Genomic DNA, 18,949 nt, shown 5'->3' with positions numbered 1-18,949 from the left:
GTGCTGCTGCCCCTTGCTCCGCGGCGTTCCCGCCCTGGGGGGCGGAGCCTGTCTCGCGGGCTGATCTTTAGGCGCAACAAACCCCGCCCTTTGGATGGCGGGGGGAGTGGCGGATTTGCTGACCCGAGCGGCCCCGCCTGCCCGCATCGCTCCGCCGCTCGTGTCCGTGGGGTGCAGGGGGCACTGCCACGCCCTGCTTCCCCCAGCGCCCACCTGCGGCGGAGCCTTCAGCCTTGCGCAGGCCCGACAGCCCATGGGCGGTTCGCCGGTCCCTGGGCGCGGCTGTGCTCATTCTGGGGAGAGCCCTGATTGAAGCGGGCCGGGCCGGGCCCCTGGAGCGGGGCACCGCTCGGTTTTGGGAACGGGCCCAGCACCGGGAATCTCTGTTGATGGCCCCGTTACGCGTCTCCCCCTTTCTGCCTGCACAGCTGTTCCTGCTGAACCGCAGGCCCGCGCCGCTCCTCCGCGCGGGATGCCGTCGGGGGGGGGAAGGGAGCAGAACTGTGAGGGCACGGGCCTCCTCCCCATGTCTGCCAGGGGGTGAATGCGCTGCCCCGTCTCACTGCACCCCCCTTTAACTTGTGCCCTTCACCCTCCACAGGGGCGTGTCAGCTCCGGCTACTGCACAGCCCCCTTCACAGCGTTTATTGGGTGCTTGAAAATCACAACCATCGCTTTGACCTTCATGTTTCAATCCCAGGAACCCCTGCCGGGGTAGAGAAGTCAGACAGGGACGATGACAGCATGGCAGGTAGTGGGAATGACAGGAGACATTGGGTCCACAAGATTCTCCTCATATCTCCTAACCCTGGGCTCAATTAAAAAAAGCACCTTCCTTCCTCTCCCCCCCACCCCCTATTTTTATAACCTCGAGCTAGTCAGGTCCTTCTGTATAATATGATAATGACTCTATCCAATTTCCCCTTTGGCAAGATGCCATGTAAATCTTCAGTCTGGTCAGCTAATTCCATCAAAACGGTCATTTTCTTGCCCGCTTCCAGCTCCTCTTTGGGTGGCTGCAACTTAGCTGTTTGTCCATGGATGTGTTTTTCTGCATCTCCTATCACCCCCCATGAAGTCGCTCAGTGAGTTCTCCACAGGAGACATTAGGAGGAACATCCATTGAAATTCAGGACTGCAGGAAACATTAAATTGCCACAGTGGCAGTTTTGGCAATGGTATGGGGCAAAAAGCACCATTTCTGCTTGGGGTGCTACACGGGGGCAGCTTTCCTTGTGCTGCTTTTGAGTGGTTCAGGAAGCCTGAGCTTTGGAAGCTACACAACTAGAGAATATACCCATCAAGAAGAGTTCCTAAACCCCATAGGAGTGATATTCCTGTACAGGTAACATCCACTAATTCAGTTGTAAGCACTGGGGGCAAATTCACTCTCCCCAGCCAGAACTCAGGACAACCCCTGTGGTCCTACAGCGTGTGTCTGACCCTGGAGGCAAAAAGCAAGGTGGCCTGGTGTGCTAGTGCAGTTGCATTTTGCAATTACTTGTTTGTGTATTAACTAGCCTATTAACATGACAATTATACCATATCTCTTACTACTATTTTGATGGAGGAGGGAACAGGTAGAGATTGCTAGATCTTGCTAAGTTTTCCCAAAATGGTTCTCTCCTTAGCCAGCACCTTCATGCACCCCACTAATGCACATTAGCAATTCTTAAGGCAATATTTTTATGTCTTGGTTATCAAATCAGGGATCCTTGGACACTTCCTTTTATTATTCTCAAACATGTAGATTTGAAAGTTTGTTGAGGAATGCCCTGCCCTTTATGCATGACAGTCTGAGCTTTTTACTGCCCAGCATTTGTTTTGCACCTTCTATGTTTCTATTGTGAGATGAAAGTAACCCTCAGCTGGTGCCCTCTCTTTTTTCATTTCCATAGCGAGATGCATCTTTCCTTTGTGGTGTACAAGGGATGTAGTTGGGTGCCTGTGCATCAATGAACCTTAGTTAGCCAGGAATTGTTTCCAACAGGATGGTAGTGAATTCAGGGGCTTTGTTTCACTATGTGGCATGCAGCTGTGCAAGCCCCATGAAGAGGATGTCTTTTTCTCTGCTTCCTCAGGTTAATGGACAGATTAATAAGGGTAACTAAGAATATCCTAAATTGCCTCAAAACACCGAGGGACTAGAGTGCATTTTAGCAAGCAGAGGATGAGAAAGAATGAAAAAAGGCACAATGAGCAGATAAGGCAAAACAGACAAAGGGGACTGCAAGGGATAAAGGCAGAGATGCATGAACATTTGCGAAGAAGCAAGGTGAACAGTATCAAGAAAAGGAGAAATCAATAAAAAATAGGGAACTAAGGTATGTGAGGCTTTTAAGTCTGTCTTTAGGTATGTAGATTTGCATAGATGCTGGCACCTTTGGGGAGCAGCAAGGTGCTCAGACTTCCTCAAAAGTCAGGCTATTTCCACAGGTACTTAAACATGAACAAAAGACAAGAACACTTACAGCCAGAAAGAACAGAAGAGGGAAGTCCAGAGAATCACACCCCCAGCAGGAAGAGGCAGGTCTACGTGATTGGAGACTCTCTGTAAGAATACAGCTGATGCAGAGAACAAAGGGTGTGCTGTCTGCTGGGAGCCAAGAGCCACAATGTAGACCTGAGGTTGAAGAGGATCCGCCTGGGAGCAGGAAAGAATTCACTGTCCTTCACGTGGGAACAAATGATACTGCTAGATTCTCACTGGGACACACCCAGGAAGGCTATATGTAAGGCTAGGGAAGATGCTTAAAGAAATGGAGACTCAGGTGATCTTCAGGGGGACTCCACCTGTCCCTAGTGGAAGAGAGTGAAGGTGAGACAAGATTATGATGATGAATAGATGGCTCAGGCAAAGGTGCTATAAGGAGGGCTTTGCGACATTCGACCACTGGGAGGCATTCACCGACAGAGGACTGTTCTCATGGGATGAACGCCACATGAATAGGAAGGGCGATCAACTCCTGGGATAGAGGTCAACACAACTGATTAAAAAAGAGTTTTAAGCTAGGAATTTGTGGGAGACAGTTGGGAGATGCACATGTAATCTTGACACCTGATTTTAATATTGAGCAGGAGAAAAATCAAGTAAAAGAGGATACAGCAAAGGAGAAAGGAATAAGAGTGTAGGAGAATGGATAACTAGAGGAAAAATAGTGCCAATCCGCCTGACAGGAACAGGTAGGTGATACGGATAGTAGAAGGACTGCACTTAATCAGGCAAGGAATCTGGATGAAGCCAAGCAGAAACAACTAAGATGTCTGTGCACCAATGCAAGAAGTCTAGGTAACAAAATGAAGGAACTAGAACTACTGGTGCAGGTAGGGATTGTAGGAACATGGTGGAACAGTAATTATGACTGCAATACAAGTAGGGCATGTGCTGTTCAGGAAAGAAGTAAAAGGTGGAGTAGTAGCATTGTATTGTAATGACAAGGTAGATTGTAAAGAAATTAGAGATGGAATGGATAAAACGGAATATCTTGGGGGTCAAAAACACTCTGGGGAAGAAAGGTAACAGAGGTTACCTTGATAACCACTAGTATAGTGTTTGGGACTCCATGAGCCAATCTGGATATGGATAAAGAACTAATATTTTTAATGAAATAAATACTACTGGGAATTATGTGATGGGAGATTTTAATTTCACTGATGTAGATTGGAGAACAAGTGCTATTAATAAAGGTAGGGCCCAGATATTCCTGGATGTGAAGCAGACAGCTTTCTGCACCAAACAGTCATTGAACCAAAAGGGATGCCATTTTACATTTAGTATCGGTAAGTAGTGAGGACCTCATAGAAGAGCAGGTTGTAGAGGACAAACCGTGTTAAGGGAACTTGTTAGAGAAATGGACTGGACTGAAGAACTCAAGGATCTGAATGTGGAAGACGCTTGGAATTACTTTAGATCAAAGTGGCAAACTATCTGAAGCTTGCATATCAAGCAAGGGGAAAAATTCATTGGAACAGCTGTAGACCAAACTGGATGAACAAGCATCTCAAACAAGCTATTAAGACAAAGCAGAAATCCTATAAAGAAAGGAAAAACAGATGGATCAGCAAGGAAAAGCTTCCTCTTGGAGGTTAAAATGTAAGGAAAAAAGTGAGAACTGCCAAAAGTCAAGCAGAGGAAATTAAAACTCAAAGTAAAAAGGTTGTTTAGCCATACAAATAAGAAAACAATGAAAAATGTAGAAGGGCCATTAAGCGCTGAGGATGGAATGGAGATTAAAGATAACCTTAGTATGGCACAACACCTAAACAAATACTTTGCCTAAGTATTGAATAAGGTTCATAAGGAGGCTGGGGGCAGTGGCAGGGTCGCTAATGAGAACAAGGATAAGGAAGTAGAAATGACCGCATCCAAGGTGGAAGCCAAACTCAAACACCTTAATGGGACCTAACTGGGGGGCCCAGATCATCTCCATCCAATCCAATTTCAGATTGTTTAAAGAGAAGACAAATTTCCGAGAAGAGTGAGGTGATGGAGCCAAACTATTATGAGCACACAGACTGAGAAGGAAGAATGGAGAGGAAAGTATAGTCACAAAGGCTCTCTGAAGGTTTATGGACTGCTTTTCAACCATCTCTCTGCTAAACAGATGTTGCTCAAGTACAATATATAATTTTTGAAAACTATTTTGCTTTTTGAGAGTGACCTTGTACCTTCTGTCAGCACAACCATTGCTGTTAATCCTCCCTAGAGTTTAATTTACTGTTTCCAAAGATTAATCCCTTGAGACAGATAATAGGTGTCCTATACTTCTGCAATTGTCAGTCTGAATGCAGGTGCTTTCCCAATTAGGAACAAGAGACTAGGGCAGATGTGTTTTCCAATTCATTAATCCATTTGAGAACAGCAGAAACATGGACTTAACTTCTGAGATGGTGCGGGACATGTGGATATAAAAAAACCCAATGAGGTCAGACGAGGAAAAATTAATTTATCACTTTGTCGCTAAGCTTTTGAAATACTCAGTTTTCATCCTATCAAAAGGAAGTGCAAGAATCTATTTAATAAGATTCCAGAATTGTCACTCTGTGTATTGCTCTGCAGCCTAGCATGGCTGTTGAGTCAGTGTGAAATGATGGAAACAGCTACAAGCATGCTTGGGGACTCTGTTTAAATTATCACCAAGTTCAATCATCACTGAGATTCATGGCCTGTTACCACCCAACATTTTAAATAATCAGCCATTTTGACTTAAATTTCATCTGTGTGGTATACAGCTACAGTAAGGCATGTATCTATGCCGTTCCAAATCCTAAACCATCGTGACATTAGAGGTAACTCCATCACCGCCCTCACTCTACAGCTAATTTGCATGCAGCACTTTCATTGGTTGTCTGAAAGACTGCAAATATAGTGGATTGCTTGGCTCAACTCTCACAACCATCCAACAGCATGGGCTTTCAGCTACTAATACAATAATAAAGCATCACAACATATGGACATTCAGGTACTAAATCTAAGTTTCAATATGTGACTCCAATTCACTCACCAGAAGTGAATTGTTTAATAACAGACACTAATAAAAAGTAACTTTGCTGTATTTGAAAAAAGCCTAGGCCCGGATCCATGCTGTGTTATGCCTAACTTTTGGGTGTCTAGCCACCCAGTGGAACCCAAAAACCCTGGGTTAAGCTCCTAGGCTCCCTAAACAAGACAGGGGAAATAGAGTCTGAGAATAGGATCCACAAAAGCCAGCATGCTAGGCAAGGAGGCAACTAACCTAACCAATAGCAGATGCTGAAGAGTGGGGTTTGTCCTAAGCCCTGCCCCTCTCAGAGAATTAGGTATCTAAGGTCATGTATGCACTCAAAAATTAAAATAAATCCAGCTACGTTGTTCAGGGATATGAAAAATCCACCTCTTTTAGCCTAATGGTTATGGTATTCACCTGGGATGCAGGAGATCCCAGTTTACTTACCCCATTAGGCACCTAGAGGGCTTGGTGGGAGCTGGACAGGGTTTCTGTGGATCACAGTTGCACCTCAATCTGGATTTTAGGTGCCAGAGTCCCTTTGTGGATCTGGGTCCTACATATTAATTTTTGGTTATATTAAAAATAGTGTAGGAAATAAATGAGGTACAGAAACTCAAAGGAAAATTCTGAGACTTGACAATTTTCCAGCCCTATTGTGCATTTTTAAAAGGTATCAGGCAAAATAAATTAAAAAAAAAAAACTATACTACAGTTTATCTGTTTCCAAACCTCCCTCATTATTTGATCTCTATGGTTTAAAAGTAAGTAGTTCTAATTATAGTCAAAGTATTTAGCAAAATAGAAAGTTTTAAGAGTATATAACATTTTCAGTATGTTTAAAGGAGGGTCAGCTACAAAAAGCTAACAAGTTGAAACTGCAATTGAGACTCTTGATATCAACAAAAGGGGGAAGCCCCAATATACATACCCTACCTGTTCCTGCACAGGTGAGCTCCTCTCTAGTTAACTGCCTCCAATCATAAGCTCCCATTTGCAGCCTAATTAGCTAATTGGGCCCACCTGGCCCAATTGCCCTCTTGCAGTGCTAATGTAGGGAGCTCACCCCATCACAGTGCCCACCATGCTAATATTGTCTCATTGTTCCCTTGTAAACTCCTGCCAGTAAGTATCTAACTGTTGTCTCTTGTTTTATACTTAGATTGTATCCTCTTTGGGGCAGGAACTGTCTTTTTCTTCTGTGTATGTGCAGCACTTAGCACAATAGAGGCCTGGTCCAAGACTAAGGCTTCTAGGTGCTATGATAATACAAATATATAATTTAAGAATACTCTGTGTCTTCGTATTAGTTATAGTGAATATTTAAGGAGCTGAATAGTCATCTGAAAGGGGCTCTGTGCAGGTACAAGGGACTGCCCACAGAGATCCACTTTTAAGATCAAGGCAGGCATTTTCAGGAACACAACATTCCAAGGAACAGCTCCACAGCACAGATGTATGTCAGGGCTAGTCAACCAAAGAAGAAAGTTCAGGCAATCAAGCTAAGTGCTTTAGAATGAATAAAAAGCTTTTGCTGGAACAGTGCCTCTCTGTATTAGAATGTGATCGGCTGGCAGTGAACCAGTACATCATGAATTTGCAGATTTTCTAATATTTTAAGTTATTTATTAAAACAAATCTTCTAACACACTTTCACCAAAATGCAGTTGGTTCAAAATACAGCTGCTTAAAGTGTTGGTCTCAGAGGAAACTTTGAAAAACCTTTCTAATAGTGTTAGGAACATCTGCATGGAGACAGGATTTTTGTTCTTTGTCACTGTGTCTGGTTCATGCTACCTGTGGCTCAGTTTAAGACCTAGCCAGTTGTTTGTAACAACCATTTCCAAGAGCAACTAGCTGTGACATCAAATGATACGAACTTTAGGCGAGACATATCCATGGCAACAATAAACCAAAAGTAATAAGATCCAAAGAATGCAAAATGCAAATGGATTTACTTTTCATGTGATGTTTTCTGGGGCTTTTAAGTACCTACATGCAGTAAATACTGCCTGGTTAGGATTTATGCCCTTAGTTTGACATTAGCTGACAGCTTTTTGTTGCTTGTTTTAAACAGACTAGTTGCATAAGGCTGGCAATTTGTGACTGAAAACAACTAGTAATTTTAATTTTTAGAGAATGAGAATCTCAGTAAAGATGACTTACTGGCTGTAAATGACAGCCACATGTTAAAGTAAGAATAACATTACCTTTCAGGAATTCAAGTTAACTACACAGGTAACAAAACCATGCAAATCTAGGATGTTGCCCCTTTTTACTTCCATTATATTGGACTCAGAAGTGGAGTATTGTGTGCAATCTGTATGCTTAGATTTGTGCTGACCAAAGCCTACTGCATCCAAGATGCAAACAGACACTGATCCCAAATGGGGTAAGTTTAGGGGAGGATAACTATTTTGCTCATGTATTTTATCTTCAATGATTCAATACATCCCCCCAAAGTTTAGTGACTACCTGAAATAGTTCCCCATTAAAGATTAGCCTGCATAAGGAAAAAAATTGTTACCTTTTCTACAAAGCAATTGGGCTCTCTCATTTACTGGACTGACTTTCTGATGGATCAATCCCTTAAATTATAAAACTCAGACATTCTGAGCATCACTTGAATGTTGGCAACAAAAAAAACACATAATGCCACAACTATATTTAAATAGAACAAGCTAAGCAGCCTTTTATCACATTGTTTAGGAATTTGAAGCAAGAACAATTAACTCCAATCTCTTATGGCAATTTTGAAACAAGCATATCTAAACACATTAAAAATAAACACATCTTATTTGTGCCAAAGTTTATTTTTCAAAACCTGTTTCATTAACAAATGAATGAATCTGAGCAACAATCTTAAAAAATCCAAAACAGTTTTGTATATTGCCAAATTAAATGCTACAATTAAATGTCAACATAGCCAGTCTTGTGCTTATGCAACGTTTTATTTTGTAGAATTTGTTTCTTTAAACTCCCCTCACCCTCAGTTTTATGGTTAATGGACTGTTTTCACACATTCTGTATCCATTTTTATAAAATGGAAAGAAACTCATTTAAACAGCCATACAAGAATAAGCCTGTAAAAAACTCAACCTCCTACATTATAGTAAGCTCCTTTTAAATAAATACCCAATAAAAGGCACAAACCTGTTATACATGGGGAAAATGCAACATATAAAATGATGAAAGATCTATTAAATAAATAATCCCAAATGAATAAATCTGTTCAGCACCTTTTTTTTTTTTGCCAGTGCTCTATATAATGAAATCCCAGCCAAATATCTGATAAAGATTAAACTTGAATTACAAGGCTACAGGTTTGAGATACTGAAGGAGGATTCCTAATGTACATTAGCTTTTCCTTTTTAAACTGCACCAGTTATTACAATCTCCTTAAATAAATGCACGAGATACTTTGTGGAAAAAAGCTATGCAGTAATGTATTTAGCAATACATGACAATCAAATACATCTTCAGAGTAAAAGCAACATAACTTTTCTATTTCTCTAATTACCAATAAATGTATAAATGATAACATGTACAGTTTCCATTACTCAAAAATATAATCTTTAAAATGGAAGTAAATGACTGGTACACAGTGCCTTTAGATGGTATCCTTACAATTCAAACTACCCAAAAGAAAAAAGTTTTCCCTTTTATTTACAAATAAAGCACCGATCCACAGTGCATGCTACTCTAAAATTGTATCCCACCCTCTCTGCCACACATCAAAAATCCAGATCTGGACACACCCTGTATTCAATCTTGCAGTAAGAGGTTATTCAACATTTTACAAAAAGTACTCACTATTCTTACCCTACAGTTTTTCCACCACTATGTGCACAGAACTAAAATTTCTCTATTACATAATTGTAGTTTGAAATCAAAATTTAAAGTAGAGAACTTCCTGGAGGCAAATTAAGAACATATGTTCTAAGGACATTAAAAAGGGACAGCTATTTAAAAGGGACACTTTCAAGTCCAACAAGCTCAATATCCCCATGTCCCATTCTACCCCCTGCAACAGATTCGCTGCCCCATATTAATTTGCCTCCCAAAAAAGGGCTACAACAGAGGTAAAATCCCAGTTATTAGGCTGAATGACAGTCACAAATGCCTCAGGAGTACATGATGGAGGTGCATGGCATCCCTCAGATTTCATTGATTTGGAGAGAAAGTAAGGAGCTGAAAAGCACTCAAACAGGATTCTTAACTTAATTATCCTTGTGAATCACAAAAAACAGGGTTAGCAGGGGAGTGAAGGGACAATGGCACATACATACAAGTCCTCTGTTGTCTTGCTCTTGTAACAGTAGCTATTTGCAATGCTTGCAAGGCCTTTTTTAAGGTCATATCATCCCCAGTAATGGGGATAATTCTGCTGTACAACAAAAGTTTTTTTTCAGAGGGTTAAGTGGGAAATGCTGAGCCTTAAGAATCTTGACAGTGTCCTGTTTCCTTGCAGTTACATTATTCTTAATTTATGAAACCATATGTTGTGGGCTAAAAGTGATACTCCAGCACTTTACATGTTCAAATATTTTCACAAGGGAGTTGCTAAAAGCAGTTCTGTCTACTTTCGTGAAGTCAAAAGTAGGCTAAAACCACCATTTCTTCACACAGAAAAAACTATATCAAGATTTTATGTAATCCATTAATACATCAACAAATGTTGTCAAGAGGGAAGAGAAGGTAGTTTATAAAAAGTTTTGAATGTACGCTGTGGCTCTTTTTCCTTTTTAATACTAAATAAAACTGGTATCAGACAGTCTGATTATAGGAAAGCTGCCTAACAAAGTCACTAAAAATTTCTCTAGCCAATCAGAAATTTTCAAAAGTACTTATGAGCCTATTTATGACTGTAGGAAATACAAAACAAGTCCATTCTAGCTAATCAGAATGTAGCTCTTCAATAAAGTTACAGTGAATGTATGCTGTCTGCCAGCTCATTCATTTGAATAATTTAAAATGTATCATTTACGAGGGGTAGAATTTAAAATGGAATTGAAAAATAGGACTATGGTATCTGCTACAGGAAAAAAGTCTTGATATTTAATTTACATTACCTGTTCACAACCTTCTGTGCATTGACATACTGCTTAATTATTTTACAAACACATATTCGTCGATCAAAGGTACTGATCTAAACTGGATTTAAGACAGAGGAATTTGTTGAAAGCAAGATATTTCAGTGCTGAGTAAACTCAATGGAATTCATCCCTATTATATCAAATAAAGATCGAAACATTATGGCTCACTCCAAGTTATGGATACATTTCCCCAGGATATGGAAGGACTCCCTGGGCACTGAAGAATTCACTGGCTTTTAATTTTGGTTAACCCAGGAAGAGGGGATTAAAGCCAAAAGCCTTTAAATTCAAATTTTAATATTTAATCACTGTATGTTAGTCCAGTTTATATCTTTGCCAGTACATATCCAGAATTTTGGCTTAATACATCTGTTCCATTTGCAACATTTAATTTCACAGAAAGTTAGTGGTTACAAATTTCAAATACATGTGTCAAAATGACTTAAATTCTTGTTTAGGTTGACTAAAAGTATATTTCTTTTATGAAATAAGTACGTTTCCCTTACACTCTTGGCACAAAAATTAAACAGATATCCTTTTTCTCTAGATATTAAAGAATTTAAGTGCTGTATTTCAAAAGGTTTGCTCTAGAACAGTTTGGCAAGATTACTAATTGACATGTTGGCATCAGTATATTACCCTTAATGCTATTATTGCTAACGTAACAGCCCCAAGACAAGACAGTCACTACTATACTGATGTAGAATGGTGCATACATAAATAACAAGGATGTTTATTTTCTTTTTGTGATGATCCACTTCAAGATTATCCCACAGGGAGATTTAAATGATACAAGAGTGCTTTTCCCTTTTTTTTTTTTTTAAATTCTCCCACTAAAGTTCTGGAAATGTTATGAATTGTATATATGTCATAAATTACATATGTTCTTAATGCTATCATTTTTATTCTTCAGATGTTCGAAGATGAGAGAGAGAGAGAAATCAGGCTGTAGTTTTTAGCCAACAACCTATGGTATTTTTATGGAATATTTTATTTAATAAATATGAAAGTGAAAAACCTTAACTTTTGAAATAATTTTTGCGTACGCATTGACGGACTGCAGTAATATTTTTCATAGATTAGATAATGGTTTGCAAGATTTTATTACAAAAGAAATGTATGTACATTTCTTAAGCAATACAGCATTTCTATTTTGAGAATACTACAAAATTAAAAAGATACTGCAGCATCAAAGAAACGTACTGAAAAGTTTACACATATTTACACATTTAAAAATAATTACTTTTTTGTAATTTGTAAGGTCTGGATGTGTTGCTGAACAAGTGGCACAAACTATAGTCTAAGGTTGGACAATACCACAAATATAATTCCCAGTCCTGAAAGATCATCTTTCACTGCTGAACTATTCAAAATGTGGACATTTCTCCTCTTTAGTGGTCAGCAACAAGATTTGTTCATCCTTCCAATTTGCTGCTGCTGGATGTGTCTGCAGTTTTACTGTGACACGAAGGCAACTCCTCCTAAAGCTAAGAATGATGCTCCTATTTGCACAAAAGATACTGTAAGGAAGCGCAGCTATCACTATTTGTTTGGAAGGTGCACATGCTATTCTGGAACATAACTTTCTTTCCCTGCTTGGAGATCTCAAGCTTATTCCAAAGTCTGGATCTCTCAGTTGGCAATGTAACACGCTGTCGTAATGCCAATGGACCGGTTTTCCATTAATTGTTTTTATATATGGTTAATTGATTCACAGCATTTAAAACTCACAGTATAAAATTTATGAATTATAAGAAGCTATTCTAAGATGAGAAAGCTGTCTGATTTCACACAATATTGGCTTTATATGATAATACAAGCATTACTCTATCAGAGTATTTTATTAGAGCATATGAAAGTTTTATTGCTCAACTTCATTTGAGTTGTGCCTTGATTACAACAGCCACATAGTTCAGGGAGAAAATAAAATAAATAGAAATATTATGCCCTCAGTCAACTTTCTACAGGCCATCTGTTGATGAATAAAGTTGCAAAACAACTATGTAAATAAGCCCCTCTTCAGAAGATACAGGTCCTTAAAAGTCAGATTCTTCTTATCTTCTAAACTGACCTTCAGCTTCAGAGATTTTGGTTTTCTACTGAAGCTAGTCTTACACAGTCTAAAACCAATGAACAAACATGATTCCATACCATAGTAACTGTTATAAACAAGAATCTCTAAAGCATTACAATTCAAAGTAATTTTATATTACACAGGGAGTAGTTGGATGCCCTGTTGAAAACTGCACTGTGAGAAGATTGAATTTTCTCTCTCTCTTTTTTTTTTGTTTACCAATATTTGGTCATCAACGTATCTTGCTGCTTTGGCGGCTCTACATAAACTGTATCTGTAAGGTAGAAATTAAAGTGTAAGTTTGTTTACTCAATGCACTGTTTGAGGAATAATGAATCAATTCACATATGTACAAGCAGGATAGTTAACCTGGTTACTTGACAACAGATTTATTTGGGGGGGTGAGGTAGGAGACAGTGCACAAAAATTTTGGCTCTTTATGGAGAGTTATTTAGAACAAGAGCCAAACATTTATACAAAGAAATACACAGAGAAATTCACAGCTCAGCATGAAACATATGTTCTCCCACCAGAGCACATAAATTAGTGTGAATCTTCTTCCCACACTCCAAGTAAAATGTGTGAAGACCATCATATTTGATCATTCCAACTATGGGCCCAAACCAGCAGAACACATCAATTCACTGTATTCTGTAAGGCTGAGCCCATCCAGGGGAATGACTGGCTGGGCTAGTCCTAGAAGCCAAATGCTTCCCTCATTCCTCCATTCCCAAAATTTCTAGGCAAGGATTTTCACAGCTAGCTAGGCAATGCTGGCCAGTAACCTGTGCTCTGCTGCTCTCCATTTATTTACCTCCTCCCCTTCTTTCCCTCCAAGCTGCAGTGCCTACAAGGAGCTGCTACACAGATGAAAGTAACTCCTACAAGCATGGAAATAAATGACTGTGGCCCTAATGAGTTCAGAATGGTGACCCTAGCTGGCAGGGAAGAAAGTCCAGTTGTATTCTTTAAGGTATCCTTTTAGATCAGTGTTAAATCTTTATGGCAAGTTTTTAAATAGTGTTAAATCTGGACCTGTTAACAAAAGCTAGACTTGCCCTTTTTTTTTCCCCTCCCCTTTTAAATATAAAGGCAGACTAGGTCATCAGTGCGCACAGGGATATTTAATTGAAGCACATCCACAATTTAGGAGGCCTAGAAAAAGATATTTGTAAAACTAGTGAAATTCCAGGCTTTTTTTTTTTTTTTTTTTTTAATCATTCATTTACTTCTAAGACTGGAACTTTTCTTTAATCATTTAAGTTCACAGAAAAAAAAAGTGTTCACCTGTGTTCCAGGGACAGGCGCAAAGGGATTTGTTGGCCTAAGACCTGGCTGGGTATAAATCATTGGCTGGGGTGCCATTAAAGGAGCAACACCAATCTGAGTAGGTACCTGCAAGGTACAGAGAAAGACAGGTAAAAAGTTAGTCCAAGCAGTATCTGAAACTCAAATTGATCTTGGAAACGTAATCTTGAATATTTTGTGCCTTATGTACTGGAAAGCAGCACAATAACAGAAGTAACATATGTAGGCTTTCAGGTCTTTTAATCTGTGTGAAGGAAGGAGTAAAAAACTTGACAAATTAGTATATTAAAGCATTGTAAAACAATTAAAATATACAATTACGTTTACAAAAGTGTGAAAATACAGTTATAACAATCAACTCCTTACCATTCCATACACAGGCACTTGAGGTGTAGTCACTGGGTAGGTCATTGGTGCAGGTACCTTTAATGGCAATAAGAAAAATTATGCTTGAAATTATTTTAAATACATTTCTACTAGTAACATTTAATGAGGGACTTTTACAAAATATGAAGATATATTTTGTAAAGTACTTAAAATAGGTTACAAGTAAGTAACTTACATATGCAGGGTAATGTACTCCATTCTGGCATACCAAAAAGGAATAAGGACAGAAAATTATTGAAGTGGTACTGAAACTAGATAACTTAACCCGGGAATGGGTTATGATATGGTACTGAAATTAGCTCTCTCTATGCTCTTAATTGTGAATATAATACAGTCTTTAACTGGAATGGATAAATGTACAAAAAGAGTAAAATGCAGTGTACTATAACAGTAAAAACAGTTAAACAGGCTGTACCACGTAACTTGAATATAATTTTCTTTTCTAACATGTAAGGAATAACTAGTGTCAGCCTAATAATGGAGACATATATTCATTAAATTTTTGCTAAATCCAGCAACACTTGAACCTTTTATTTGCTTTTCAAACAAGCAGGAAACAGGCTTTGTATAGTAATTTAAGGAGAAGAGGAAGAGAATAAGAGAGAGCAAGAAAGTCCCAAACACTCAGCATGAAAAGCAGTGAGGAACAGATAGGAAGAGACTCTCAAACAAAGATTTAGCCTAGACACCTTTCATATGTTTCTGCCCTACAATCAGGAACCCGGAAGCAAGGCCACAAATTGAAGAGCAGGAGCAAGGGGGAAAGGGAATTAGTGCCAGGAACAGTCATCTAAGCATTCATTTCTACAAAGGGCCACGTAGATTGTCTGGATGTCCCATTGTGACCTAGCAAGAAGTGCGCACACTATTAATAGCTGCAGTAATAGTTGGTAAAAATGGAGATAGAAGATTCCATCTGCGTGACAGATAAGAAAGAGCATGTGTTTTGTATGTGGGCTTGGGGAATATATGGCAGCTCACCAAATCCCCTGGCCATTTGATAAAAGTTTTGATTTTGTTCATTAAAATAAAAATTCTAATTCTACTTCTTTAAACAGGGCAGCCATTTCAGTGATACAATTAGTACATTTGTATGCAAAAGGTAGGAAGATATTCTGTGTTCCTAAAACGTTCAGGACAAGAATGAGTAAATCCAGCAATGTTCCTTATTATTGGTTCTACAACAATCAAACTATTGCAGATTTTAATAGCACTCTTTCATATCTTTTGTTGAACAGTCGGAAAATTGTCAGGAAATTACTACTGAGAATGACCAAGACACTTTGAATTGCTATTTGAATTTCTGGGGGTTGCTTCATGCAATGTTTCATTTAAGACTTTCCACTAATTATTCAGTTCTGGCATACCTGTTCTGCCTCAGCCATTGGATGACTTACAGTCCCTGTCACAATGCTTGTCCTGGTTTAGGTGGGGCATAAAAATAAACTGTGAACAGACAAAAATGGGCATTTCCTCATCTGAACAGAAGTATGGTCTATGCATTAAAGGGAAGCAGCATACAATACATAAAAAAAAATCAGAATATTTTCTTAGGTACTAAAACCTCCCAAACATTTCAGAAGTACCTAAATAAATAAGGAACCCTGAATTTGGGAATTAGGTAATTCTGAAAATTTTACCCAAGACCTTGAACTGTATGCCTTCTATACAGGATAAATATTTCAAATAGTCAAAGAGAACTTTAGCTGATACATTAAAAACATACAAATGTACTAAATGAAGCAGTGAACTGTCAACCATCCCCTCGCCAACAAATCTATCCTTTCCTCAATGTCTTCTTACATATTCTCATGGGCTGTGTTGAAACTCAGAAGTTATGTTTTTAACTAGGGATGGAATGAGAAGTTTAATTAAAGTTCAGTCCTATTTCATTGTTTTCTTCATTTTATTAGTTTGTCTTAAAGTGGCATAGATCTGGGTTCTTCCTTCTCTTTTGGTTTGACATAGATGTAAATGAACATTTCAATTTATAACTGATTCAGGATTTACTTCGGGCTGTTATGTTTCCTGAGTGGTAACTCAGCATATTACCATGTGAGAAACATTTCTAGTATTCATCTGAACAATTAATGCATCCTGGACAGCCATAACTTTCATTACTGAAGTGCTTCGGGATGGTTTAACAAGATGGAATATTATACCAAGAATTACATATAGAAGACCATATAAAATGCAAAGTGTTATCAGCAATGAAGTAGTTAAACAGCCACGTTCAAGCCTGAGAGGGACAAAACAAGCTGGGAATAGCAGTTATTACATGTGCTATGAGATGTGCGCTCTCAGGATTCTGAAGCAAGACGGACTAGACCCCTTCCTGACAAACCTCTCTCTTGATATCTGTTTTATCTTAAGATAACTAGATCCTCTCGAAAGAAAACACAAACACACACACAGTCCTTCTCAAAAACGTAAAACTGGAAACTAGGGTTTTTGTTTTGTTTTTTTTTTAAAAATGCCATTTAATGTAAATTTTTCAGTGGTATGAAGCCAAGCACACTAAGATGTATAGCTAATATTCCTGCAAGTCTTCACAAGTCCACTACTTGCCAGTGGTGAGAATACTTTTCCTGGTGAATGGGGAACTTGCTCACCAGTTTCTACTGCTGTTAAGCTTTTATTTAAAAAAAAAGTTTCTAGTCCTTATAGACCTTCCATTTATTAACAAAGCAAACCAATGCAGTAGTTCTTCTTGAATCTGTAGATAGCTAGAAGAACAGGAGATGTTAACTGCACAAATCCTAGCCCCAGGATGGCCCAGAAAGCCAGGAGTTTGAGGCAGAGGGAAAAAGCTGACTCCCCTTCAAATCACTGACTGCGCAGCTAGAATAGTCTCACAACTTGAATAGCTTCTGGTAGTTTTTTTTAACAAAAATATTCGTAATAGTGGAAAAGGCAGTGTACTTACTAGTATGTCACACAATTTGAAGTCAGAAATGGTACAAAACTTACCATATGCGGAGCAGGAGGAATGGGGGCAGGGTTCCATGTAGTTGATGTGCTTGTTTTTGCCTGCCAGTTTGTTCCGCCAGTAAGTTTCTTCTCTGTAGGCTGATTCCACTGCATGTCTGATCTAAAAAGAAATTACAGAACTAAGCTTCACTATGGAGGTAACAGGCTACTGCATAATGTATAACAACTTTGACCTGAAATTGAAAAGCATTTCTATTTATGAGCAGACAAACAATTGACAATCGGACGACCAGTAAAATTGAAGTACACTACAGATGAAGACTCAGGTGGGAACCAGAAATTTAGAGATTTTTATACAAGTCTTATTTCCACCACTAATTTATTCCAATTGTCATTGTCACCTTCTGCGTTCCTGCTCTTACAACAGTTTCCACTGGTTATGGAGCAAGATGAAAAGTAAACTCTCTCAATACCATCCCATGCAATGTAGCTTAACTGTTCCTCAGCGAGAACGTTACACAAAATGATCTGCTAGAGCTATTTCTACAATGGCTCACTTCAATTATGCCTTATTTGACCTTAACAAGCAAGGTGGCTCAAACCTTCAAGTCTAAAGATGGTTAAAAGGCTGACACTGAACAGTAGGCTAATTCATCATGAGCTTTTGCTTTTAATTCACACAGTCTTTTTATTAACAAGGACTGGACACATGACAGTTCTCCAGCTCACAATGATTTATTTAATCATACTATCTTAAATGCAACTTAGAACCTGAGCATGACTCCATATTAGCCACAACTATGTTTGAATACTGTTATTGATAAGATTTCCTGACCTATAGATGGTTTTCAGAAAAAATATCTTTGTTAATCAAGTTGTGCGCTCGACAATATTTCTTAGTCTATAGCATGGTTTTTGACAAGCAGTTCTTAAAAAAGAAATACTACTGTTCACACTGCATCATTTTAAGAGCTTGGATAAAAGTACAAAAATAAAATCTTACTTTTTGGAAGGGGTTCCTCCAAAGCCAAGATCTGTAACAAAAAATAACCCCCAAAAACATGTTTAATTAGCAAAATATGTTCTCTTTCTGTAATTGACATGGAAAACTAAGCTTAAAAACCACACACTTACTTCCTACTAAGTTAGCAAGTGAAGAATCAAGGTCATTTGCTAAAATTTTTCCACTCTGTTGACTGATTAGAACGGCTCTCTGACATTGTGTTGGTACTGTTGGTTGTAATACATCCTCTAGAAAATTAAAAACTGAAAACAGAGCATAGAAACAAAGTTATCAAAACAACCACATTTCGGCCAACAGAGAAAACAGGCAGACACACAAACTTCCATTCCCCTCAAAGCACTATCCTCATGACATTATCAGTAGCTTGGGCACCATTTCAATATGTCAAAGAGGTTTTCAAGGCTTAGGCAAAATTGAGGTTAATCTCTTGTTTTTCTTGGAATAGTGAGTTCTGTGTATAACCCTAAGAAAATACTAGAACATGTATGAATTTCACTTAAAGGGTTACAGACAGGAATTTTTGAAAGCTCTTGCACTAAAATAATTTGATGTAAAAAGGTACATAAGTTTCATACAAAAGCTGAACCATTCCTGACTTTCAGTGAAAAAACTACCTGACACAGTAATGTTACAAAATAATCTA

General features: G+C 38.6%; 1 protein-coding gene across 2 annotated transcripts in view; it reads right to left on the bottom strand.

The window, feature by feature from the left end:
- Positions 1 to 8,148: 8,148 nt before the first annotated feature.
- The window catches only part of LOC137153133 (phosphatidylinositol-binding clathrin assembly protein-like), a 42,635-nt gene continuing 31,834 nt past the window's right edge, over positions 8,149 to 18,949 (bottom strand). For both annotated transcript variants that reach the window (XM_067548204.1, XM_067548205.1), the window contains 6 exons: positions 18,417 to 18,533; positions 18,286 to 18,316; positions 17,322 to 17,442; positions 14,331 to 14,387; positions 13,944 to 14,051; positions 8,149 to 12,930 (listed from right to left, as the gene is read on the bottom strand). In XM_067548204.1, coding sequence (XP_067404305.1) covers positions 12,916 to 12,930; positions 13,944 to 14,051; positions 14,331 to 14,387; positions 17,322 to 17,442; positions 18,286 to 18,316; positions 18,417 to 18,533 — 449 coding nt within the window. In that variant the 3' untranslated portion in view covers positions 8,149 to 12,915. The remainder of the gene's footprint in view (positions 12,931 to 13,943; positions 14,052 to 14,330; positions 14,388 to 17,321; positions 17,443 to 18,285; positions 18,317 to 18,416; positions 18,534 to 18,949) is intronic.

This window comes from Emydura macquarii, unplaced genomic scaffold (genome assembly GCF_026122565.2).
Source record: "Emydura macquarii macquarii isolate MOO-44397 ecotype Brisbane River unplaced genomic scaffold, CSIRO-AGI_Emac_v2 contig_1253, whole genome shotgun sequence".
NCBI classification, from domain to species: Eukaryota; Metazoa; Chordata; order Testudines; family Chelidae; genus Emydura; species Emydura macquarii.
Note: the sequence above shows the minus strand (reverse complement) of the source record. Positions and strands in the feature narration are given on the sequence as shown.